This window comes from Orcinus orca, chromosome 3, assembly GCF_937001465.1.
Source record: "Orcinus orca chromosome 3, mOrcOrc1.1, whole genome shotgun sequence".
Classification (NCBI taxonomy): domain Eukaryota; kingdom Metazoa; phylum Chordata; class Mammalia; order Artiodactyla; family Delphinidae; genus Orcinus; species Orcinus orca.
The window spans coordinates 153,171,296-153,197,539 of NC_064561.1; the positions used below are offsets into that span (position 1 = coordinate 153,171,296).

The window sequence follows — 26,244 nt, forward strand, 5'->3', positions numbered from 1 at the left end:
TCCTTTTTCTTCCAGTTGTTCAGCTTATGGTTAGTAATAGTACCCACAGGTGAGCATAGTAAGGAAGAAGTAAATGGATGAGTTGTCTTAAAAGAAGTTTGCAGTTCTAGTTAAGAGTGATATTGGAGATAGATTTAAAAAATGTTTGTTATAGGGTAAATTGTTATGTTGGCACCGTGATTTGACTCTTCATATTTAAATATAAAAATTAGGTTTATGATTTTTACTTATACATACAACCTCTTCTACTGCATGATTTTGAGAATTCAAGATAAGAAAACAAAATTTGTTTCTGAAGAACCTAGAATAACTCTTTGGTTATTTGAGTTATATATATGTCAGTATTTATCATACTAGGAATTAAAAGTGAGAAATTTAAAAATATATTAACATATTAAAAAATAACAAACTCATTACAAGTAAACATAAATAACATATTTTTATAAAAATAACTATATTTTCCAAAAATAAAGTTAATGAGTAGAGTGGCATTATTTTAGATTTATACAAATTTCTGTAGTGTTTGTCCTGATAGAAGGTACCTGGATTGTCATATTTGCTTTTGTATTCAGTCTCTTGTGATTTCACATGCAGTGGAGCCTCTGGAAAACTTCCATATGTACTTGTGAGAGTAAAAAAGACAAATAATGTCTTTGAATTACTACGAAAATAGTTTTTACTTTGCAGAATCTGAAAATATCCTCAGGACCCTCAGTTTTCTGGACCACACTTTGAGAGTTGCTGCCTTAGAAACTGCGTTCAGATGAAAAAAGAACCCCAAATGGATTAAATTAAATTCAGCTTCTTTGAATTATTCACTAAATATTTTATTTCTCTTTTGTACAGTGTTTTGTACAAGTTACAGTGTAATTTATAAAATAGCCCAGTAAAAATAAACAGACCCTTGAAACAATTCAGAAATGCCATAACAAAAATGTAATTTTATTTTGTTATCTTTTGAAGAAGGCAGATATCATTTGTGGATTCAAGGGCGGGAAAACTGCTTGTACCTGGTGGTAAAATACAGGCTCAAAGGTAGAGTTATGTCACAGGATTCCTCCTTGGGTTAGCTAAAAACAGAGTAAAAGGGAAAGCAAGGTTGCTGAATGAACAGTGGCCTCTATTGGCCAGAGGAACTATAATTTCACTAATACTTTTAACAATTGAAGCACATATTTCTTTTTTTCCAGCAACATCTTGGCAACTGAGCTAGTAGAAATTAATGTTAATAATATAATTGCTAGGTCACTGTGGATTCTTTGTATGCGTTCAGAACAGTTTTAAAATTTTCTGTGAAAGTAATAATGTTTTTTAAAGGAAAAGCAAAAACATTTGTTGTTTTAGGATAACTTGCTTTATGAATAATTAAGGAATACTCATGTTACTTTTTCTTCTCTTTCACCTGTTTCATTCATTTAGGAGATTTTGTTTGTTTGCTTGGTTTTTTTTCAATGTCTCTGATTTTTTCATGTCTCTTTCTTGCTCTAATCCAGGCAATCCTTCCTGATTCTTGTCTCTCTCATTATCTGTATTATTTTCACACTAGTCAGCTCTTGCTACTCTTTATCCAACTTAAAGTTTTCTTATTGCCTGCCTAATTAAGCCATTATTTTCTTCATATATCATTTCTACATTCATGCAATATGAGATTAATATATCACAGATTTTTTTTTTTTATAGCTGAAAGGGATTCATTTAAAGGAATCACTTGCCCTTGATACACAGCAAGATATTGTCAAAGCCAGCGTGAAAAGCCCAGTTCTCCAAATTTCCAAACCTACACTGGCCCACAAATCCTTTTGGTATTAAGCACAACCTGCTTATCTTGGCATTCAGAGCCCACTTTTGGGGCAACCAATTACGACCCGTCTCATTATGCCATTATATGTGTAGACAAGCTGCCCTCCACCACTGCTGTGATCACTGCTTCTATCCTATTCTTTTCATTTCCACCCCTTTCTATATTATATTCATCTTTCAGTCTCAGCTGAAATTTTAAATATTTCCCTTAGAGAACTCAGTGTTTCTCTCATTCTTTTATAGCAGTTCTACAAATTTATTACCTACTTATGATCTTTGATTTGTTTTATATATGTCTGTTCTATCATGCAAAAAAGATGATTAAACATTTATTTCAGCAGAGACTAAATTCTATGACTTTTCCCTCATTGATTACTCACTGATTTACAAGAAAAGTATTCTCTGATTTACACAGAATTTAAGAGTTTCTTTGTGTATATTTTCCCTGAAAAATAACAAGAGTGATTTCATTTGTAAAAACTTTAAATTACCGATATCCATTTCATAGCTCTACACTTGAGACTCATAGAATAGAATTTTATACTTGAAATTCTAGAAATCATCGGATCTTATACATCCTCATTTACAAATGAGGAAACTAAGGCACAGAGAGGATTGGTTTGCCAAGGTAACAGTTTATTAATGGCAGATTTGGCCCTGGAAGCCGGTTGGTCTGGCTTCTAGCCAACTCTTTTTAAAATACATTACATACGTCTTATTGTCTTGGGAATTTTTCTTACAAGCCCCTTGTAAGTATAATAATAGATCAGTAAGTATTAAAATACAAATTAATATCATAAGTTAGAATTTTCTCACTGAGGAAGATCAGTTTCTTATACCTCTTTTCCCTTTCCTATTCTTTCTTCTCCAACATTTTTGATTAATGAAAAATACTGTTTAGAAACAAATGTGAAAGTTTTTGTAGATTCTAAGGTTATTAGACATCTATTTTATGGTTGTGGAACAGTATTCTATAATTTCATTTGAAACTTGTCATATCACATAATGCTGCTTAAATGATGTAAACCATTTACAAGTACTCTATCCAATATAGATCTCTCCTTTGAACCTCTATAGGATTTAACTGGATATTAGTTTAGTTATATTGTGTCCCCTAATTTTGTCAGAGTATAAGTCTTATTTTTCAACAGGATTATAAATAGTAACGCCCAGGACAGATTAATTATCCCCAGTATTTATCACTACCCAAACAGAATAAAACATTTTCTTCTACTCCCACTCCAAGGACCTGCTATTTTGAAATACTTCATCTACCAAATAGTCTTTTATTTATTAAAGAGTAATTAACTACATAATTTTTCTTTCTGTTTTCCAAACTGAAGATACATGTTATCTGTTTTCCGTATTCCAAATATGTTATTGCCAATTAAACTTTTCATTTAAAATGAGATTCAACAAAAGTTTTTGTCACCAGAGACATACTGTTTCCATCATAGTTTTTGAAATATTAAAAATAGATTATGGAGAGACTGCTGCCTGCCTTGAAGTAGCAAATAACCATGAGTGAGCTGCCCATGACAGGGACCTGAGGGCAACCTCTAAGAGCTGAGGGCAGTCCCCATAACAACCAAAAAGAAAATGGGGACTTCAAAAAAAATAGATTATGGATTATGAAGTTTGCCTTTCAGTATAGCAACAAGTGAGAGACATAGGGAGATGATGAGACATCAGTTGCAGCAATCAAAGTAAGAATGAGGACCCAAATCAGAGTTTGATGGTGGAAAGAGTTGAGTTAATGAGGTAAATTGATAGGATGTAGTGGTGATAATAAATGGGGAAGGAGTCAGGAATGTAGTAGTACAGTAGTATGTTTGCAGGTGTTGTCACCACTGATTTACTTTGTCTAGTTACTGAAAAGTTGTTTAAAATAGTGTTCCTATCCTAGAGGAGCTTAGAATCTCAGAAACATTATATCTTGGTAGTCAACTAATTTATAGTCTGGACTATTAGGGAAAAAAGCCAACACTTTTTTCCATGGTAATGATTATTAACATTTATTGCATCAGTTATTAGTTATATTAGTCCTTTGACATGTTCATTTGAAGGAGAAGATTAAAATTAGTGCCTGGATCTTATAAATATTCTACGGTCTTAAACACTTCAGTCTGAATAAAATAGGTTTGAAAAATGCATTATGAAGTAACTTCTTTTTCTGATTTCTCCCTGTTACAGATGATTACTGTGAATGCTTCCTTGTTTCCTAGCTCTGTGGCCAACTCATTAATAGCAGTTGGAAATGATGGACTCCAAGAAAGAGATAGAATGGTTCGAGCATGCATTGCCATTATCTGTGAACTAGGTCAGAATTTTCTTTGAGTAATGAAAATGTAGTATTTTAGAAAGAATATGTAACACTTTTTAATGCCTTTAATACATTAATTCTTTAGGTATTGGTAAAAAGATATGGAAAAAGTAGGACATTTCTGATAAGGAAGTAGTGGACTTGTTTAAACAGATCATTTCAAAGTGACATTAAAATTCTATAAATTTTAAAGTTTTACTCATCATGAAATTTAATATATAGGAATTGTCCAGATTCCAGTAATTAGAATAAAATCTCTTACAGTCTGGCTCTCAGACATTAATTAACCACATTGTATCTTGATGTGAGTGCAAAACAACAATTCACTCTACATTAAAAAAGAATTCTAAATGAAAAAGGATTTAAGAATTAAATGGGGAAAATATGGGGGGGGAATGGATGAGTATCTGATCACGTAAGGAAAAGGAGTTTTGAATTATCAAAAGAAATCAAACAGATTTCAGCAGCTGTAGATTTTATTATAAGGAGATAAGAAAACATGTAGTACCAGAACAAAGAAAAAAATAAATGTAATAAATAAGTTCTTTACCATGACAGGTAAAGAACTTACTTATATACAGATCAGTAGGAAAAATAAGTAATTCTCAAAGAAATGCATGGCTAGTCAAAGTATTTTAAAAGTTCAACCTCACTTATAACCAAAGAAATATAATTTTTAATGACAAGAGAAGATAATATTTTTCCCCACCAAAAGCAGAAGTGGTATAGGTTACATTCACTCTTGATATGATAAATAAATGAATAACAAAAGTTTAAAGAAACAAAAGAGCCAAGCCTTATCATTGAGAGTCTAAAAATACTGTCCACAATACCTGTTGATTTAGAGAAAAAGTCAGAAATTTGATTAAGGAAATTTTGAAAAATAATAAAAATTTGACTACATGTCAATGTATGAGATGCCTGGAAAGTTATATACTCGAGTTAACTTCTCACTATAAGATGCTTTTATAATTAAGCAAAAAGTAATGAAAATAAGTGAGCGAACCCAAGAAATAGAAAAAGAAGAAAAAAAATAAATTTTAACATAAGCAGGAGGAAAGCAATAATGATTCTGAGTCTTAGAGAACAAGATAGATTATTTAATCTAATCTGTGTTAATGGAAGAAGAAAAAATGATACACAGGCAAACATACACTATTGTTTGAAAAATGCAAAAGTCAGAGAAAAGATTAATAGAATGAGAAAGAGAATTAATAGGAGTTTTAAAAATTATGAGATAATTTTTTTATATATTTGAAAATCTTATTGAAATGAATGGGTTTTCAGAGAAAATTTTAATATCCAGTTGACTCAAAAGAGTAGAACACGTGATGGATCAAAAACCATAGAAGTACTTGATGAATTAATTGCCTCCAAAAAGAGTCATTTAGTTAGTTTTGTCTTAAAAAAATTGTTTCAAGGAACAAATAATTCTCATATAGTATAATCTAATTGAGAGCATTAAAAATATGGAAATTTACCAATTTTAATTTAAATGAAACTAGCATTTTATATACATAAACACAAAGGTACGCACATACACACAAATACATGCATACATAAAATGAAATAATTAGAATGCTACTATGTTAACATTGTAGAATATTCATCTCAAATCACCACTCATACTCTTTTTTTAATAAATTTGTTTATTTATTTATTTATGGTTGCGTTGGGTCTTCGTTGCTGAGCGCAGGTTTTCTCTAGGTGCGACGAGTGGGGGCTACTCTTCCTTGCAGTGCGTGGCTCTCTCATTGCAGTGGCTTCTCTTGTTGCGGAGCATGGGCTCTAGGCACATGGGCTTCAGTAGTTGTGGCATGCAAGCCCAGTAGTTGTGGCTCACGGGCTCTAGAGCACAGACTCAGTAGTTGTGGCGCATGGACTTAGTTGCTCTGTGGCATGTGGGACCTTCCCAGACTAGGGCTCGAACCCATGTCCCCTGCATTGGCAGGTGGATTCTTAACCACTGTTAAGCCACCAGGGAAGTCCACCAATCATATTCTTAATAGTGGATCTCTACAAATACTACATCATTTTAAAAGCTCTTAATTAGCGTTTTAACCAGGTTAGCAAGACAAAATAATAAATGAGTTTTACATATTGGAAAGAAGGCATCATACATAGTAGATGATATATCTAGAAAACTCTGAATCAACTGAAGAACAACTTCAGTAATTCAGTACAATGGAAACCTGAAAATATAGATTTAATAGATTTATTTTGTGTTTCAGCAATAATCAGTAAACATAATGGAAAAAAAATGATACTATTTCCAAAGTAGACAAGAAAACTATATATAACAAATAGAAATAAGAAATGTGGGGCTTCCCTGGTGGCGCAGTGGTTGAGAGTCCGCCTGCCGATGCAGGGGACATGGGTTCGTGCCCCGGTCTGGGAGGATCCCACATGCTGCGGAGCGGCTGGGCCCGTGAGCCATGGCCGCTGAGCCTGCGCGTCCGGAGCCTGTGCTCCGCAACGGGAGAGGCCACAGCAGTGAGAGGCCCGCGTACCGCAAAAAAAAAAAAAGAAATGTGGAAGACGTGTGTGTGTGTTTAGGGGGTACATTTCAATTTGTTTAATTGATTTTCAAGAAGGCAGAGCTAATCTATAGGTAGAAATGAGAATATTTGTTGCCTTTGTTGTGGAGGGAGACTGAAAAGTGGTGTGAAGGAACTTTCTAGGATGATGAAAGTGCTATACCTTGATTGAGCTATTGGTTACAGGGGTATAGATACTGTTCAGAATTTATTGAACTGTACCATTAAAATCTGTGTATTTTACTGTAAGTAATTATACCTCAATTTAGAAAAAATGGAGAAGAAACCTAAATCTAAAGTTCAACCAGAATAAACAGGAAAAATTCAACTATGGAAAAAAAAACATTTTTGAAAAAGATTAAATGGAGGAGAAGGCAAAGATTTTTTTCTCATATTTTAAAAAAGTTAAGCTGGCTTATTAAGGGAGAAAAAAATGAAAAAGAATCAAGGGTTGCAGACCCTGATACATAGAAGACTTCAGTATATCAAAAGTATGAAAATCAGTTTGGAAAGCATGCTGGGATAGTTGAATAAACATTTGGGAAAAAATGAGCTTATCAATATTAAGCCAAAGTCTGTTTCCTGACAGATTGAAAACTGAAATGTTAATCATGAACTCATTTAAAACACACACATCGGTGTGCGTGCATACAGAGAAAATGCCTGATATTTGAAGTAAGGGAGGAGTTTCTGAGCTTAAAATCTAAAGTTAAGTTACAAATCAGATAAAAGATTTGAAACAGATAAAAGGCTAATATTCCCATTATATAAAGAACTTGCAATTGATAGGAAAGAAGAACCATTCAGTAAAACATGAACAAAAGATATGAAAAAATTCAGAGACATTAAGAAACAAATCAGAGTTTTGGAAAGTATATTCAGTGACTCTTATTAGGTAGTTTATCCACGTGTCCTTTTAAATGTCATTGACTGGAAAGTTTTTCAAGTCAGAAAGCAAATTAAGTATTAAAATCCCAGATTTCTGATTACATTTTATTAATTATCCCCTATATAATATATTAAGTTTTTCTTTTTTATTTTAGCACTTCAGAATCCAGAGGTGGTGGCCCTTCGAGGTGGACTAAACACCATCTTGAAAAATGTGATCGATTGCCAATTAAGTCGAATAAATGAGGCTCTCATTACTACAATTTTACACCTCCTTAATCATCCAAAGACCCGACAGTATGTACGAGCTGATGTAGAATTAGAGGTAGGAACTTTAATATTCTTTCTAGTTTTAAAATATGACTTTAAATACATACTCTTACTTTGAAATTTTAAAGTTAATATGCAGCACAGCATTAATTATTAAACCTAAATTAACTAATAAGCTTGGCTTATCCCAGCAGTATTTTATAGCTCATTCAGTTTCGACTGAATTGAAAAAATTCTCAAGAATATTTCATCAACATGTAAAGTGAAGTTTATTTTTTTTATTATCTATGAAAACTTGACTGAGCAAATTAGAGCACAAGTAAGGTTTCATAGACATTTACATATTTATTTAAGAAGACCATTTCTTTTTAAGGACTATAGTATGTTAATTGTGTGTGAATAGCTCCTGCTAATTATATACTATTTGTTTATTAAACCATGCTAAAACTCTCTGAACTTGGAGACACTTGTTGGCAACTAAAGACCATATATAATTGAAAGAAATAGAATACATATCTTTTTTAAAATACTCTACAATTTCTTTTTTTTTTTTTTTTTACTAATTCAGTTTTTTGTTTTTTGTTTTTTTTTTACAGTTGGTCTAAAATAGTAAGGCTACCATATACCCTTTTCTATAATAAGTATGTAGTAGAGGTTGGAACAGAATTATCACAAACTGTATTCTTTTTTTTTCCCCTCATTTTTGGCCATGCCCCGTGGCTTGTGGGATCTTAGTTCCCCTGACCAGGGATTAAACCTGGGCCCTCGGCAGTAAGAGCATGGAGCCCTAACCTCTGGACCACCAGGGAGTTACCACAAAATGTACTCTTATAGTTTATTTGTGTGAATGCATTACATTGTTGTCCATTGCAGATATCATTCAGAGTAAGTTTAAACCAAGGCTTTATTTGGGTATGAAATTATGCAAATTATAAAAGATTTATTGTTCCCTACTTTGCCTGTTTAAATCATTTTATGAAACTTGTCTTAAATGTTATAGTTCTGGTTTTATTAGGGCTACTAGAAATATTTTGAGATTATAAAATTGACATTAGCCTATATCACTAACTAACAAATTTAGGTACAATATTCTCCTTAATAAGTGATTTTAAATACATTATTCATGGGAATCCAGTGGGAATAAGCTGGCATTTTTGATATTTTACAGTGTATTTCGATTTAAGTTTTTTCTTTATCAAGTGGAGAAAATGATATTTTAAGATTGGAGAGATGATTGCAGTAAAGGAAGATATTGTATATAGGCCTGGTTTTTATTCCTATATAATTGTGCAGCAGATTAGTAAAGCCTTTGTGTAAACGAAAAAACCTCAAAAAGAATATGGTAGATATTTAAGTACACGACTGTATTTGCATAAGTTCTTTAAAGCCACAAATGTTCTTTTTTTCCTTAAGATCCCCCTAAAGTATCATAGTGATTGAGAGCATAGACTTCAGGCTATACGGATCTGGTTTTGGATTTTTGTTCTGTAACCTACTAGCTTTATGATTTGGGGCAAGTTATTAGCCTCTCTTGGACCCATTTTTTCCTAGGTAAAATAAAAGTCATGATTTTTACCTTAAAGAATTATTGTGAAGAATAAATACTATAATAATAATAGTAGTAGTAGTAATAGCAGCAACTAACACTCTTGTAAAGCTTATAATGAGTTAGGCAATATTTCCAGGTGCTTTACATATATTCATTCTAATCTACATAAATGTTTTATTTAGTACCTGGCACATAATAAGTATTCAATAAATACTGATTGCCTTGGATATTAATCATTATCATCTTCTACTTTATCATTATCTTCATCCTAGAGTCTGCTGTTACAAGAATATTGTCCTCAGTTTTATTAATTATATTTATAAATTTTCACTCTAACTTGATAACTTTGGTTTTTCTTTTCCACCTACAAAGGAGCTATTTTCATTGCTACTGTCTCGTTAGGCCCAAATCTTTCTTCTGTTAAAAAAAAAAAAATCCCTTTTAAAATCTACCCTGGCTTCTATTTCTATAATCTGTAATATATTTTGACCTCACACAGGAAAAAAAAAAGGTACATTTAATATGATAATGTTATTAGAATAGGCAGTCAGTAAGGATTGTAAAATTGTAATTTTAATTTTTTATAGTAAATTTTAAAAACAACGTATTTTTTAAACTTCAGAGTAGGATAGTGTAGTTCATAGCATCTGCTATGGAAAACTAGAAAAGTTGAATAATTATGGAAATCATATATTTAAAGCAGTATAGAGCTGTGAAAGCAATAAGGACCAGAGGGAGTGAAAAATCTAGAGATGCCCTTGGGGGCACTGTAGATTTAGGCCACAGGCTAGAGGTTAAGAAGATGACCTAGGCCTAGGTAGAAGACCAGACTATTTGGCAGGCGAATGTGTATGTGGAGTGACAAGCCTAGAGATGTGAGAAGCCCGCAGATCAAGTCTGATTTACCCTTCTAGAAGTTTGCTGAGATAAGAATCTGTGGAGAGCAGAAGTTAAAATGTTTCCACTGAGGAAAACACAGTGGAATAGGCTATGGTCTCCTGTGCATAGGACACAGAGGCTTCCCAGGAAGGGGGTTCATGGGCAGAAGTGGAAAGACCTCTAAGAAGTAGTGAATTTACACTGATTATATGCAGTTGCTTTTTTTTCCCTGGGGTCACTTACTGATCAGGACATAATTAGAAGTTGAAAATCCAGGTACGCTTTTCCTAGGACCTGAAAAATCAGAACAGCTTTTGGCAGTTATGTAGTATTCAAGTAACAAACTGGGTATTTCATAGCCGATTTCCTGTTCTTGACATGTCCCAAATTCTGAAGTAATTGTGGATGAGTGCCTAAAGATCTAAGTTCAAAACTTATGAAGTGTGTAGAAAAAATCCCCAATTTCTCACTGCTAAGGAGAAAAAAAAAAAACTTGCTAAAGTCTTGAAAATTTTGGAGATCCATACTTTAGAAACACAAGAAAACCAGGGGTACACTCAAATCTTAACAAAATTGCAGCATAGTTTAACTCAGTTGGTAACTAGGATAAGCTCATCAGTCCCTTTAATCTACCTGACTAACAGAGGAAAGGATAAACCGTCTCTGATGGAGATAACATCACTTGGAACCTTTAATAAAATTTACAGTGTCTAACATTCAGTCAGAAATATGATTGAGTGTCATACAAAAAGACATGAATATGTAACTGAAAACTCAAAAGAAAAGAAATTCCATAGAAGCCTGTCTACAGGTGATCCAGATGTTACAGCTAGAGGGAAAAGACTTTAAAACAAGCATGATTAACTTGTTAAGGAAAATGGAGAAGAAGAAAATAGATGAAATAATGGAGAATTTCACCATATAATTGCAGTGTGCAAAATGAATCAAATGGAACTAGTGCAGAAAAATATAAAACCTGAAATTCTGAACTCAGTGAAATTAAAAATCCATTTTGGATGAGAAGATATCATTAGTAAATTGAAATAAAAGTCAATAAAAATATCAAGTAAAACATTGGGGGCAGGGGAAGAGAAAGGAAATGAACATAACAAAAGGGATAAAACATAATTGTTGTCTTTGGAGAAGAGAGAGAAAATGAGCAGAAGCAGATATCCAAAGAAGCAGTGGTCAAAACTTTTGTTTCTAAAACTGATGAAACTTCATAAAGCTCAGAAAACTCAAGATAATACAAAGAAAACAACATGTACACACATCATGGTAAGGTTGTCAAAAACCAAGATAAATAAAAATCTTAAAATCAGCTTGAGATAAAAGACTCTACTTTCAAAGGAACAACTCTGACAGCTGATTTCCCAACAGAAATAATGGAACCAGAAGACAGTAGAATGGCATATTTAGAGTGCAGAAAGAAAATAATGTCAACCTACCTAGAGAAAATGTCTTTCAAAAACAAAGGTAAAATAAAGATTTTATAGACTAAAGAAAAATGACCCAAGGAAATTTAAAGAAACACTATTCTTTCTTCGATTCCTTGCCTTTATGTCATGAAGACAGTAAAGCAGCCTATAGTGAGGCACACGTGGGAAGGAACTGAGACCTTTTGCCAACAATTAGCACGTTGTGAGTAAACCATCTTGAAGCAGATTCTACAGCTTCAGTCAAGTCCTGAGATGACTGCAGCCCTGATCAATATTTTGACTACAACTTTATGAGGCACCCTGAGCCATAACTGCACAATTAAACTCTTCTAGATTCCTGGCTCACAGAAACATTGTGAGATAATAAATATTTATTGTTTTTTAACAAATGAGACAGTACAGGAAGATGGTGGAAGAGTAAAACATGGAGATCACCTTCCTCTGCACAGATACACCAGAAATATATCTACACGTGGAACAACTCCTACAGAACACCTACTGAACGCTGGCAGAAGACCTCAGGCCTCCCAAAAGGCAAGAAACCCCCCACGTACCTGGGTAGGGCAAAAGAAAAAAGAATGAACAGAGACAAAAGAATAGGGATGGGACCTGAACCAGTGGGAGGGAGCTGTGAAGGAGGAAAGGTTTCCACACACTAGGAAGCTCCTTCGCGGGCGGAGACTGTGGGTGGGGGAGGGGGCAAGCTTCGCAGCCGCGTAGGAGAGTACAGCAAGAGGGGTGTGGAGGGCAAAGCGGTGAGATTCCCGCACAGAGGATCAGTGCCGACCGGCACTCACCAGCCTGAGAGGCTTGTCTGCTCACCCGCTGGGGCGGGCAGGGCTGGGAGCTGAGGCTCGGGCTTTGGTCGGAGCACAGGGAGAGACTGGGGTTGGCGGCGTGAACACAGCCTGCAGGGAGTTAGTGCACCATGGCTAGTCAGGAGGGAGTCCGGGAAAAAGTCTGGACATGCCGAAGAGGCAAGAGACTTTTTCTTCCATCTTTGTTTCCTGGTGCGCGAGGAGAGGGGATTAAGAGCGCTGCTTAAAGGAGCTCCAGAGACAGGCGCGAGCCGCGGTTAACAGCGCGGAAACCAGAGACGGGCATGAGACGCTAAGTCTGCTGCTGCCGCCAACAACAAGCCTGTGTGCGAGCACAGGTCACTCTCCACACCTCCCTTCCGGGGAGCCTGTGCACCCCGCCACTGCCAGGGTCCCGGGATCCAGGGACAACTTCCCCAGGAGAACGCACGGCGCGCCTCAGGCTGGTGCAACGTCACGCCGACGTCTGCTGCCACAGGCTCGCCCCACATCCGCACCCTTCCCTCCCCTCCGCCTGAGTGAGCCAGAGCCCCCGAAGCAGCTGCTCCTTTAACCCCATCCTGTCTGAGTGAAGAACAGATGCGCTCCGGCGACCTACATGCAGAGGCAGGGCCAAACCCAAAGCTGAACCCTGGGAGCTGTACAAACAAAGAAGAGAAAGGGAAATCTCTCCCAGCAGCCTCAGAAGCAGCGGATTAAAGCTCCACAATCAACTTGATGTACCCTGCATCTGTGGAATATATGAATAGGCAATGAATCATCCCAAATTGAGGAGGTGGACTTTGAGAGCAAGATTTATGATTTTTTCCCCTTTTTCCTCTTTTTGTGAGTGTGTACGTGCATGCTTCTGTGTTAGATTTTGTCTGTGTAGCCTTGCTTTCCCCAGTTGTCCTAGGGTTCTATCTGTCCTTTTTGTTTTCCTTTTTAAAAACATTTTTTTCTTAATAATTATTTTTTATTTTAATAGCTTTATTTTATTTTATCCTCTTTCTTTCTCCTTTCTTTCTTTCTTTCTTTCTTTCTCTCTTTCTCTCTTTCTCTCTTTCTTTCTTTTCTTCCTGCCTCTCTCCCTTTCTCTCTCTCTCTCTTGCTTTCTTTCTTTCTTATTTTTTCTCCCTTTTATTCTGACCCGTGTGGATGAAAGGCTCTTGGTGCTGCAGCCAGGAGTCAGTGCTGTGCCTCTGAGGTGGGAGAGCCAACTTCAGGACACTGGTCCACAAGAGACCTCCCAGCTCCACATAACATCAAACGGTGAAAATCTCCCAGAGATCTCCATCTCAACACCAGCACCCAGCTTCACTCAACGACCAGCGAGCTACAGTGCTGGACACCCTATGCCCAACAACTAACAAGACAGGAACACAACCCCACCCATTAGCAGAGAGGCTGCCTAAAATCATAAGTCCACAGACACCCCAAAACACACCACCAGACGTGGACCTGCCCACCAGAAAGACAAGATCCAGCCTCATCCACCAGAACACAGGCACTAGTACCCTCCACCAGGAAGCCGACACAACCCACTGAACCAACTTTAGCCACTGGGGACAGACACCAAAAACAACGGGAACTACGAACCTGCAGCCTGCAAAAAGGAGACCCCAAACACAGTAAGATCAACAAAATGAGAAGACAGAAAAACACACAGCAGATGAAGGAGCAAGATAAAAACCCACCAGACCTAACAAATGAAGAGGAAATAGGCAGTCTACCTGAAAAAGAATTCAGAATAATGATAGTAAAGATGATCCAAAATCTTGGAAACAGAATAGAGAAAATGCAAGAAACATTTAACAACGACCTAGAAGAACTAAAGATGAAACAGGCAACGATGAACAACACAATAAATGAAATTAAAAATACTCTAGGTGGGAAAAATAGCAGAATAACTGAGGCAGAAGAACGGATAAGTGACCTGGAAGATAAAATAGTGGAAATAACTACTGCAGAGCAGAATAAAGAAAAAAGAATGAAAACAACAGAGGACAGTCTCAGAGACCTCTGGGACAACATTAAACGCACCAACATTCGAATTATAGGGGTTCCAGAAGAAGAAGAGAAAAAGAAAGGGACTGAAAAATATTTGAAGACATTATAGTTGAAAACTTCCCTAACATGGGAAAGGAAATAGTTAATTAAGTCCAGGAAGCACAGAGAGTCCCATACAGGATAAATCCAAGGAGAAACATGCCAAGACACATATTAATCAAACTGTTAGAAGTTAAACACAAAGAAAACATATTAAAAGCAGCAAGGGAAAAACAACAAATAACACACAAGGGAATCCCCATAAGATTAACAGCTGATCTTTCAGCAGAAACTCTGCAAGCCAGAAGGGACTGGCAGGACATATTTAAAGGGATGAAGGAGAAAAACCTACAGCCAAGATTACTCTACCCAGCAAGGATGTCATTCAGATTTTATGGAGAAATTAAAACCTTTACAGAGAAGCAAAAGCTGAGAGGGTCCAGCATCACCAAACCAGCTTTACAACAAATGCTAAAGGATGTTCTCTAGTAGGCAAGAAACACAAGAGAAGGAAAAGACCTACAATAACAAACCCTAAATAATTAAGAAAATGGGAATAGGAACATACATATCGATAATTACCTTAAATGTAAATGGATTAAATGCTCCCACCAGAAGACACAGACTGGCTGAATGGATACAAAAACAAGACCCATATATATGCTGTCTACAAGAGACCCACTTCAGACCTAGAGACACATACAGACTGAAAGTAAGGGTATGGAAAAAGATACTCCATGCAAATGGAAACCAAAAGAAAGCTGGAGTAGCAATTCTCATATCAGACAAAATAGACTTTAAAATAAAGAGTATTACGAGAGACAAAGAAGGAGAGTACATAATGATCAAGGGATCGATCCAAGAAGAAGATATAACAATTGTAAATATTTATGCACCCAACATAGGAGCCCCTCAATACATAAGGCAAATACTAACAGCCATAAAAGGGGAAATCGACAGTAACACATTCATAGTAGGGGACTTTAACACCCCACTTTCACCAATGGACCGATCATCCAAAATGAAAATAAATAAGGAAACACAAGCTTTAAATGATACATTAAACTAGATGGACTTAATTGATATTTATAGGACATTCCGTCCAAAAATAACAGAATACACATTTTTCTCAAGTGCTCATGGAACATTCTCCAGGATAGATCATATCTTGGGTCACAAATCAAGCCTTGGTAAATTTTAGAAAATTGAAATTGTATCAAGTATCTTTTCCGACCACAGCACTATGAAACTAGATATCAATTACAGGAAAAGATCTGTAAAATGTACAAACACATGGAGGCTAAGTAATACACTATTAATAACGAAGTGATCACTGAAGAAATCAAAGAGGAAATTAAAAAATACCTAGAAACAAACGACAATGGAGACATGACAACCCAAAACCTATGGGGTGCAGCAAAAACAGTTTTAAGAGGGAAGTTTATAGCAATACAATCCTACCTTCCGAAACATCCCGAATATACAACCTAACCTTGCACCTAAAGCAATTAGAGAAGGAAGAACAAAAATAACCCAAAGTTAGCAGAAGGAAAGAAATCATAAAGATCAGATCAGAAATAAATGAAAAAGAAATGAAGGAAACGATAGCTAAGATCAATAAAACCAAAAGCTGTTTCTTTGAGAAGATAAACAAAATTGATAAACCATTAGCCAGACTCATCAAGAAAAAAAGGGAGAAGACTCAAATCAATAGAATTAGAAATGAAAAAGGAGAAGTAACAGCTGACACTGCAGAAATAAAAAAGATCATGAGAGATTACTACAAGCAACTGTATGCCAATAAAATGGACAACCTGGAAGAAATGGACAAATGCTTAGAAATGCACAACGTACCAATACTGAATCAGGAAGAAATAGAAAATATGAACAGACCAATCACAAGCACTAAAATTGAAACTGTGATTAAATAACTTCCAACAAACAAAAGCCCAGGACCTGAAGGCTTCCCAGGCAAATTCTATCAAAAATTTAGAGAATAGCTAACACCTATCCTTCTCAAACTCTTCCAAAATATAGCAGAGGGAGGAACACCCCCAAACTCATTCTACGAGGCCACCATCACCCTGATACGAAAACCAGACAAGGATGTCACAAAGAAAGAAAACTACAGACCAATATCACTGATGAACATAGATGCAAAGATCCTCAACAAAATACTAGCAAACAGAATCCAACAGCACATTAAAAGGGTCATACACCACGATCAAGTGGGGTTTATTCCAGGAATGCAAGGATTCTTCAATATATGCAAGTCAATCACTGTGATACACCATATTAACAAATTGAAGGAGAAAAACCATATGATCATCTCAGTAGATGCAGGGAAAGCTTTTGACAAAATTCAACACCCATTTATGATAAAATCCCTGCAGAAAGTAGGCATAGAGGGAACTTTCCTCAACATAATAAAGGCAGTATATGACAAACCCACAGCCAATATCGTCCTCAGTGGTGAAAAACTGAAAGCATTTCCACTAAGAACAGGAACAAGACAAGGTTGCCCACTCTCACCACTTTTATTCAACATAGTTTTGGAAGTTTTAGCCACATCAATCAGAGACAAAAAGGAAATGAAAGGAATCCAAATCGGAAAAGAAGAAGTAAAGCTGTCACTGTTTGCAGATGACATGATCCTATACATAGAGAATCCTAAAGATGCTACCAGAAAACTACTAGAGCTAATCAATGAATTTGGTAAAGTAGCAGGATACAAAATTAATGCACAGAAATCTCTGGCATTCCTATACACTAATGATGAAAATCTGAAAGTGAAATCAAGAAAACACTCCCATTTACCATTGCAACAAAAAGAATAAAATATCTAGGAATAAACCTACCTAAGGAGACAAACGACCTGTATGCAGAAAATTATAAGACACTGATGAAAGAAATTAAAGATGATACAAATAGATGGAGAGATATACCATGTTCTTGGATTGGAAGAATCAACATTGTGAAAATGACTCTACTACCCAAAGCAATCTACAGATTCAATGTAATCGCTATCAGACTACCACTGGCATTTTTCACAGAAGTAGAAAAATAAATTTCACAGTTTGTATGGAAACACAAAAGATCCCGAATAGCCAAAGCAATCTTGAGAACGAAAAACAGAGCTTGAGGAATCAGGCTCCCTGACTTCAGACTATGCTACAAAGCTACAGGAATGAAGACATAATGGTACTGGCACAAAAACAGGAAGATAGATCAATGGAACAGGATAGAAAGCCCAGAGATAAACCCATGCACATATGGTCACCTTATCTTTGATAAAGGGAGGCAGGAATGTACAGTGGAGAAAGGACAGCCTCTTCAATAAGTGGTGCTGGGAAAACTGGACAGCTACATGTAAAAGTATGAGATAAGATCACTCCCTAACACCATATGCAAAAATAAGCTCAAAATGGATTAAAGACCTAAATGTAAGGCCAGAAACTATCAAACTCTTAGAGGAAAACATAGGCAGAACACTCTATGACATAAATCACAGCAAGATCCTTTTTGACCCACCTCCTAGAGAAATGGAAATAAAACCAAAAATAAACAAATGGGACCTAATGAAACTGCAAAGCTTCTGCACATCAAAGGAAACCATAAACAAGACCAAAAGACAACCCTCAGAATGGGAGAAAATATTTGCAAATGAAGCAACTGACAAAGGATTAATCTCCAAATTTGCAAGCAGCTCAATAACAAAAAAACAAACAACCCAATCCAAAAATGGGCAGGAGACCTAAATAGACATTTCTCCAAAGAAGATATACAGACTGCCAACAAACACATGAAAGAATGCTCAACATCATTAATCATTAGAGAAATGCAAATCAAAACTACAATGAGATATCATCTCACACCAGTCAGAATGCAAAAAATCTAGAAACAATAAATGCTGGAGAGGGTGTGGAGAAAAGGGAACACTCTTGCACTGCTGGTGGGAATGTGAATTGGTTCAGCCACTATGGAGAACAGTATGGAGGTTCCTTAAAAAACTACAAATAGAACTACTATATGACCCAGCAATCCCACTGCTGGGCATATACCCTGAGAAAACCATAATTCAAAAAGAGTCATGTACCAAGATGTTCATTGCAGCTCTATTTACAATAGCCAGGAGATGGAAACAACCTAAGTGTCCATCATTGGATGAATGGATAAAGAAGATGTGGCACATATATACAATGGAATATTACTCAGCCATGAAAAGAAACAAAATTGAGCTATTTGTAATGAGGTGGATGGACCTAGAGTCTGTTATACAGAGCGAAGTAAGTCAGAAAGAGAAAGACAAATACTGTATGCTAACACATATATATGGAATTTAAGCAAAAAAAATGTCATGAAGAACCTAGGGGTAAGACAGGAATAAAGACACAGACCTACTAGAGAATGGACTTGAGGATATGGGGAAGGGGAAGGGTAAGCTGTGACAAAGCGAGAGAGTGGCATGGATATATATACACTACGAAACGTAAAATGGAAAGCTAGTGGGAAGCAGCCGCATAGCACAGGGAGATCAACTCGGTGCTTTGTGACCACCTAGAGGGGTGGCAGGGAGGGACACGCAAGAGGGAAGAGATATGGGAACATATGTGTATGTATAACTGATTCACTTTGTTATAAAGCAGAAACTAACACACCATTGTAAAGCAATTATGCTCCAATAAAGATAATAAAAAAAAAATGAGACAGACTCAAAGGAAGGTTAAAGTGAATCCTTAAAAGGAAAGTGATCCGAGACAAACAAGGAAATGCAGGAAGGAATGAAGCGTGGCAAAAAACGTACACATGACAAAATATAAAAGACTACTCATTGTCTAAAACAATATTTTTAATGTCTTAGGTATTTTAAATCATTTTAAAATTAAAATTCAGGCCACAGTAATGCAGTCAGCACAAGGCTGGGCCAGGGGGGTTGGTAAATGAGATACAGTGGTTTAAGTTCTAAAATGAGTGAGCCTAACAGGGTTGCTATATACAAGGACAATACACGAAAATAATTTGGATTTCCTTATACTAGTAAGAAAATGAACATAATTTATAAAGTAAAAATAATTAAATAATGTTCAGAAATAGGCAAAACAAGTCATAGTGTTAGAAATCAGGATAGTAATCCTGTGGTGAGAACGAACGGGAGAATAAGGAGGCTTTGAGGATTATAGGGAACGTGCTTAGTTTGAGAAAATCCATCAAACCTCACATTCATGATTTGTGCACTGCTTAATATGTATGTTAAACGTCAGTTTAGAAGTTCAGAAATTCAGTTTGTACATTTAAAAAAATCACTCAAATATATTCCTTGATGATGAGTTTGAAGAAATAAGTCTCTCAAGCAGTGTACCCAGTTAGAGATACAGAGAAGTGGAATTAATTTTAGCTTGTTACAGGAAGAATACATTTTATAATAAGGACTCTTTTTCTTCTTCTTTTTTTGCCTTTTCTTTTTATTAGCGAATTTTAGCACCCTATACTGATTTTCACTACAGACATAGTCCAGATACAGCTGAAGGACAGCTTAAGTAAGTACCATGCGTGTTACTGTTAAAACTTTTAGATTTGCCTGATTGTACGTAGAGCCAGAGAAAAATGAGTTTAAGTAAATTTCCTATTTCATGGAGTTATAGTTCTCTCATAATTAGCTGTGGTTTAAAAAATTAAAAGTAAGCATCGGGAAATTTAAAGACTTGGAATTAGTTTCTTATTTTAAAAAATGTAAGATATGTAGGAGTAGAAACCTCGATCTTTAATAATTTTTCTATTGTACATGTTTTTAGCACAATTACATTGAAAGACTAAAAGAATTAATTGTGAGTAGACTGAAGAGCGGCCTAAATTGAGTAAGCAGAAAAATATACTGTGTAGAATTTTGAGAGTAAGGTTCATAGGGAGGTAAGAGGAGATAGAGTAAAGATTATTTTCTAGAAATGAGGCAGGATAATTTTCAGTTTTTCTGGAGAGAAATGCACATGTTCACTAGGTATTCTGGGATAACTATATTTAAATTGATTTATGGATCAAATAATGAACTTGTCGGTGAAGATTTTGCCGCTGACACAGTTCCAATAAATATGCTATCAGGTGTAGCATAGTAGGATTGTTGGATTGTAGACACACTTATTTTGAGAGATAGTATGTTTTTAAAATTCCTCACTAAGTTTGGGAACATTGTGAAATGGGCATATTTTTGTTGTTTTTCATTTTTCTCCTGAATTAAAAATAGTGGTTTCATATCTTTAATCACCTCCATCACTGTGGACTCATTGCATGCTAACATATCATGACCTGAGCTAAGAAATTAGAATAGTCATTCTCTGTTTAAGACTTCTCAGACCTTATTCTTGCTAACTAAGTTATGAATTGGGATTCTTAAGCCCCTTTCTTGGCTTCTCCTATCACACTTGGGCATGCTCTTTATTGATGAAGAATGTATGCATTTTCTATTGCTGCATGACAAATGACTACAAATATAGCAGCTTAAAATAACATCAGTTTATTAGTTCACAGTTCAGTAGGTCAGAGGTCTGGCGTGGTTCTTATCTGGAAGTTCTGGTGAAGAAGCCATTTATTTCTGGGCTCACTCAGATTGTTGGCAGAATTCACTTCCTTGCTATTGTACAACTGAAGTTCCTGTTTTCTTGCTGACTGTCAACTGGGGCCTACTCTCAGCTTCTAATGGCCACCCTCTTTTCCTGGCACATGGTACTCTCCATCTTCAAACACAGCAGGAATTCCTTGAATCTTTGTGCTTTGAATCTCTCTGACTTTTTCTTCTGCTTCCAGCTAGAGAAAGCTCTCCAGTTCGATCAAGCCTACCAGATGATCTCCGTATCTTAAGGTCTTCCGGGCTATATAACATAAACATAATCACAGTCATGGCAATGATATCATATTCACAGGGATCCAGGGATTAAGACCTAGAATCTTGAGAGGATAGGGGCATTTTTAGAATTCTGCCTACCAGAATAAGCAAGAGACGAACCTGGATATTTTTTAGAGTTGAGGCGGGAGTACATTCCACCAAAATCCTTTCTTTTCTGTTTGGTTCAATACTTTGCTTTCCTTAAGTTTCTGGAGTATGGGCAGTTTCTGGAGCATGAGTACATTATAGCTAGGGAATAAGGAAATGGGTGTTTTTTTTTTTTTTTTTTTTTTTTACAATACTACTAATTTATCAAATAGGTTAGAGATTGGATTACCAGGCAAACAGTATAAGTATGTCACAAACATTTTTAAGAGAAGGAGCACCAAAAGCTTAATCACACAGTTGTCTGATTCTCATTTCTTCCACCAACCCCCCTCCCCATTTTAGTTTCTGTTATAGTGTCATGTTGATTAGTACCACAGAGCTTAGTGTGGTTGGTTTGTATGTGTGGGGGATGTTTTTAACTTTCATTTCTCTTTTGTAAACTATCTGCTTGCTTACCATTCTTCAATTTGATTTTCTGTCATTGTTCTTTATCCCTTCTGTTTTTTTCTTTCCCAGTTCTCTGGATTTCTGTATTCTCACAACTGTTAAGAACTTTAACATTAGGGAAGTAAAAAAGATGGCACAGAAAAAAAAATGGACTGTTTACAGGGTAGAGATAGTTGAGGTGGCATAAATAAAGAGTACAAGGTTGCTATTAAGTATTAAAACTGGCCGTAGACCATATATGGAATATGTTTAACAATGTAAGTAATACTGTTGGTTAATTAATTGTCATAAACTATTACATAGAAGGGAACAAGTGAGATGATTGGATACCAATTATAAAAGAAGAAAGTAGCTGGTAGTAGGCCCCAGCTGACAGAAAGAAAACAGAAACCTCAGTTGTATAACACCAAGGAAGTGAATTCTGCCAACAACCTGAATGAGCTTAAAAATGGATCAATAATAATATCTAGTTATTTAATAATATCTCGGTGAATATCTGAGTTGTTGAGCTTGCTTGGTAGAAATGCTCAGATAAATTTGGGACAAGATTTTTGAAGTAAAGAGAATACATGTGGTAAAAGTAAGAGGTTTATGTGGTAATTTTCTTTGCTAAGGGGCAGTATTTTGACAGAGATGCTTATTAAGCAGGTTGGTGTTGTCTCTAATGCTCAATTAAAGGTGTTAATGAGCTACCTAAGAATAGTTTTCAGAAAGAGCAGGAAAAGAAGAACTCAGTGGGAAAGCGGAATTTATAATTTGTTTTAAAAGATGTGAATTTTAAATGGGGGGACGCGTGATCAGTACATAACTGGGTAATTTGCTTTGAGGTAGATCTGATCTTTATTTTCTTTTAATATATTGTTGAATTTCCTATGTAAATATTTAAATGTTAAGTAATGATAGCTCTTATTCTGATATAGTGGTAGGAAAAACTCACTTTTTATTTTAACATTTAATTTCTTTGACACCCCCCCGCCCCCCCACCTCACCCAACAGAGAAGACAGAGAAGCAAGGTTTCTAGCAAGTAAAATGGGAATCATAGCAACATTCCGGTCATGGGCAGGTAAGTTCCTCTGTGCTGCTTTATAACATCCAATAAGAAAAGCTTGGCTATTTTTTCAAATGTTAAATTATTATTGTAGCATCTGCTTTAGATGTTAACCTAGTCTTTCTTTATATGTTATCATTAGAACCAAGAGGGGTTTGTACACAAGTCTTAAAATTGACCATTTGTAAGTCAATATGCTAATGATAACCTGGGCATTAAAATAAACTTAAACAAGATCTATACCAAAAAAAATTTTTAAGAGTGTTAGTTGAATATGTAACTAAAGTTTGTTCCTAAAAATGTAATGTAGAATGTCATAAATACCAAATAAGCAAGATAGGCCATTAGTAATCCCAAATTACATTCTTTTTCATTATGGTTTATTACAGGATGTTGAATATAGTTCCCTCTACTATATAGTAGGACCTTGTTGTTTATTTTATATATAGTAGTGTGTATCTGTAAATCCCAAACTCCTAATTTATCACTCCCCCACTCCCTTTCCCCTTTGATAACCATAAGTTTGTTTTCCCTGTCTGTGAGTCTGTTTCTGTTTCACAAATAAGTCCATTTGTATCATATTTTAGATTCCACATATAAGTGATATTGTATGGTATTTGTCTTTCTGTCTGACTTACTTCACTTAGTATGATGATAATCTCTAGGTCCATCATGTTGCTGCATATGGCATTATTTCATTCTTTTTATGGCTGAGTAATATTTCATTGTGTGTGTGTGTGTGTGTGTGTGTGTGTGTGTGTGTGTGTGTGTGTATCTCACATCTTTATCCATTCATCTGTTGATGGACATTTAGATTGCTTCCATGTCTTGGCTATTGTAAATAGTGCTTCAGTGAACATTGGGGTGCATGTATCTTTTATTTATTTATTTAAATTTATTTATTTTCATGTTTTCTTTTTTTTGAATTTTATTTTATTTTTTTATATAGCAGATTCTTATTAGTTATCTATTTTATACATATTAGTGTATATATGTCAGTCCCTCTCGCAATTCATCCCCTCCCCGCCCCACTTTTCCCCCCTTGGTATCCGTACGTTTGTTCTCTACATCTGTGTCTCTATTTCTGCCTTGCAAACTAGTTCATCTGTACCATTTTTCTAGATTCCACATATATGCGTTAATATACAATGTTTGTTTTTCTCTTTCTGACTTACTTCACTCTGTATGACAGTCTGCATGTATCTTTTCAAATTAGAGTTTTCTCTGGTTATATATCCAGGCATGGGATTGCAGGATCATGTGGTAACTCTACTTTTAGTTTTTAAAAAAAACCTCCATACTGTTTTCCATAATGGCTGCACCAATTTACATTCCCACCAACAGTGTAGGAGGGTTCCTATTTCTCCACAACCTCTCCAGCATTTATTATTTGTAGACTTTTTAATGATGGCCATTCTGACTGGTGTGGGGTGATACCTCATTGTAGTTTTGATTTGCATTTCTCTAATAATTAGTGATGTTGAGCATCTTTTCATGTGCCTATTGGCCATCTGTATGTCTTCTTGGGAGAAATGTCTATTTAGGTCTTCTGTCCATTTTTTGATTGGGTTGCTTGTTTTTTTGTTATGAGTTGTATGAGCTGTTTGTATATTTTAGAAATTAATCCCTTGTTGGTTGCCTAATTTGCAAATATTTTCTCCCACTCCATAGGTTGTCTTTTCATATTGTTTATGGTTTCCTTTGCTGTGCAAAAGCTTATAAGTTTCATTAGGTCCCATTTGTTTATTTTTGCTTTTCTTTTTTTAAAATTTTTATTGGAGAATAGTTGATTTACAGTATTGCATTAGTTTCAGGTGTACAGCAAAGTGAATCAGCTATACATATATCCACTTTTTTTTTTTTTTTTTTTTTTTGCGGTACACGGGCCTCTCACTGTTGTGGCCTCTCCTGTTGCGGAGCACAGGCTCCGGACACGCAGGCTCAGCGACTATGGCTCACGGGCCCAGCCGCTCCGCGGCATGTGGGATCTTCCCGGACCGGGGCACGAACCCGTGTCCCCTGCATCGGCAGGCGGACTCTCAACCACTGCGCCACCAGTGAAGCCCTTTTTTTTTTTTAGATTCTTTTCCCATGTAGGCAATTACAGAGTATTGAGTAGAATTCCCTCTGCTATATGGCAGATTATTATTAGTTATGTATTTTATATGTGGTTGTGTGTATATGTCAGTCCCAATCTCCCAGTTTATCCCTGCCCCACTCTTATCCCCTTGTAGCCATAAGTTTGTTTCCTACATCCATGACTCTACTTCTGTTTTTGTAAGTTCATTTGTAACCCCCTTTTTTTTCTAGATTCCACATATAAGCAATATCATATATTTGTCTGTGTCTGACTTACTTCACTCAGTATGATAATCTGGATTCATCCCTGTTGCTGCAAATGGCATTACTTTGTTCTTTTTTTATTGCCGGTAATATTCCACTGTATATATGTACCATGTTTCCTTTATCCATTCCTCTGTTGTTGGACATTTAGGTTGCTTCCATGTTCTGCCTATTGGAAATAGTGCTGCAGTGAACATTGGGGTGCATTCCTTTACACTAACAATGAAAGATCAGAAAGAGAAATTAAGGAAACAATCCCATTTACCATCGCAACATAAAGAATAAAATACCTAAGAATAAACCTACTTAAAGAGGCAAAAGACCTGTACTCAGAAAACTGTAAGATATTGATGAAAGAAATGAAAGGTGACACAAACACATGGGAAGATATACCATGTTCTTGGATTGGAAGAATCAATATTGTGAAAATAACTATACTCCCCAAAGCAATCTACAGATTCAGTGCAATCCCTATCAGATTACCAATGACATTTTTCATGTAACTAGAACACAAAATCCATATGAAAACATAAAAGACCTGAATAGCCAAAGCAATCTTGAGAAAGAAAAATGGAGCTGGAGGAGTCAGGCTCCCTGACTTCATACTATACTACAAAGCTACAGTCATCAAAACAGTATGGGACTGGCATAAGAACAGAAATATAGATCAATGGAACAGGATAGAAAGCCCAGAAATAAACCCACTCACCTATGGTCAATTAATCTATGACAAAGGAGGCAAGAATATACAATGGAGACAAGACAGTCTCTTCAATAAGTGGTGCTGGGAAAACTGGACAGCTACATGTAAAAGAATGAAATTAGAACACTCTCTAATACCATACACAAAAATAAACTCAAAATGGAATAGAGACCTAAATGTAAGACC

General features: G+C 35.7%; 1 protein-coding gene across 6 annotated transcripts in view; it reads left to right on the forward strand.

Annotated features, from left to right (window-relative positions):
- Positions 1-26,244, forward strand: part of RICTOR (RPTOR independent companion of MTOR complex 2) — a 127,834-nt gene that overhangs the window by 54,358 nt on the left and 47,232 nt on the right. For 5 of the 6 annotated variants that reach the window (XM_033421235.2, XM_033421234.2, XM_004265976.4 and 2 more), the window contains exons 7-10: positions 3,994-4,120; positions 7,704-7,873; positions 20,001-20,068; positions 22,960-23,027. In XM_033421235.2, the coding sequence (XP_033277126.1) occupies positions 3,994-4,120; positions 7,704-7,873; positions 20,001-20,068; positions 22,960-23,027 (433 nt within the window). Of the gene's footprint in view, positions 1-3,993; positions 4,121-7,703; positions 7,874-20,000; positions 20,069-22,959; positions 23,028-26,244 lie in introns of those variants that run through there. The other variant, XM_033421237.2, reaches the window with a different exon arrangement.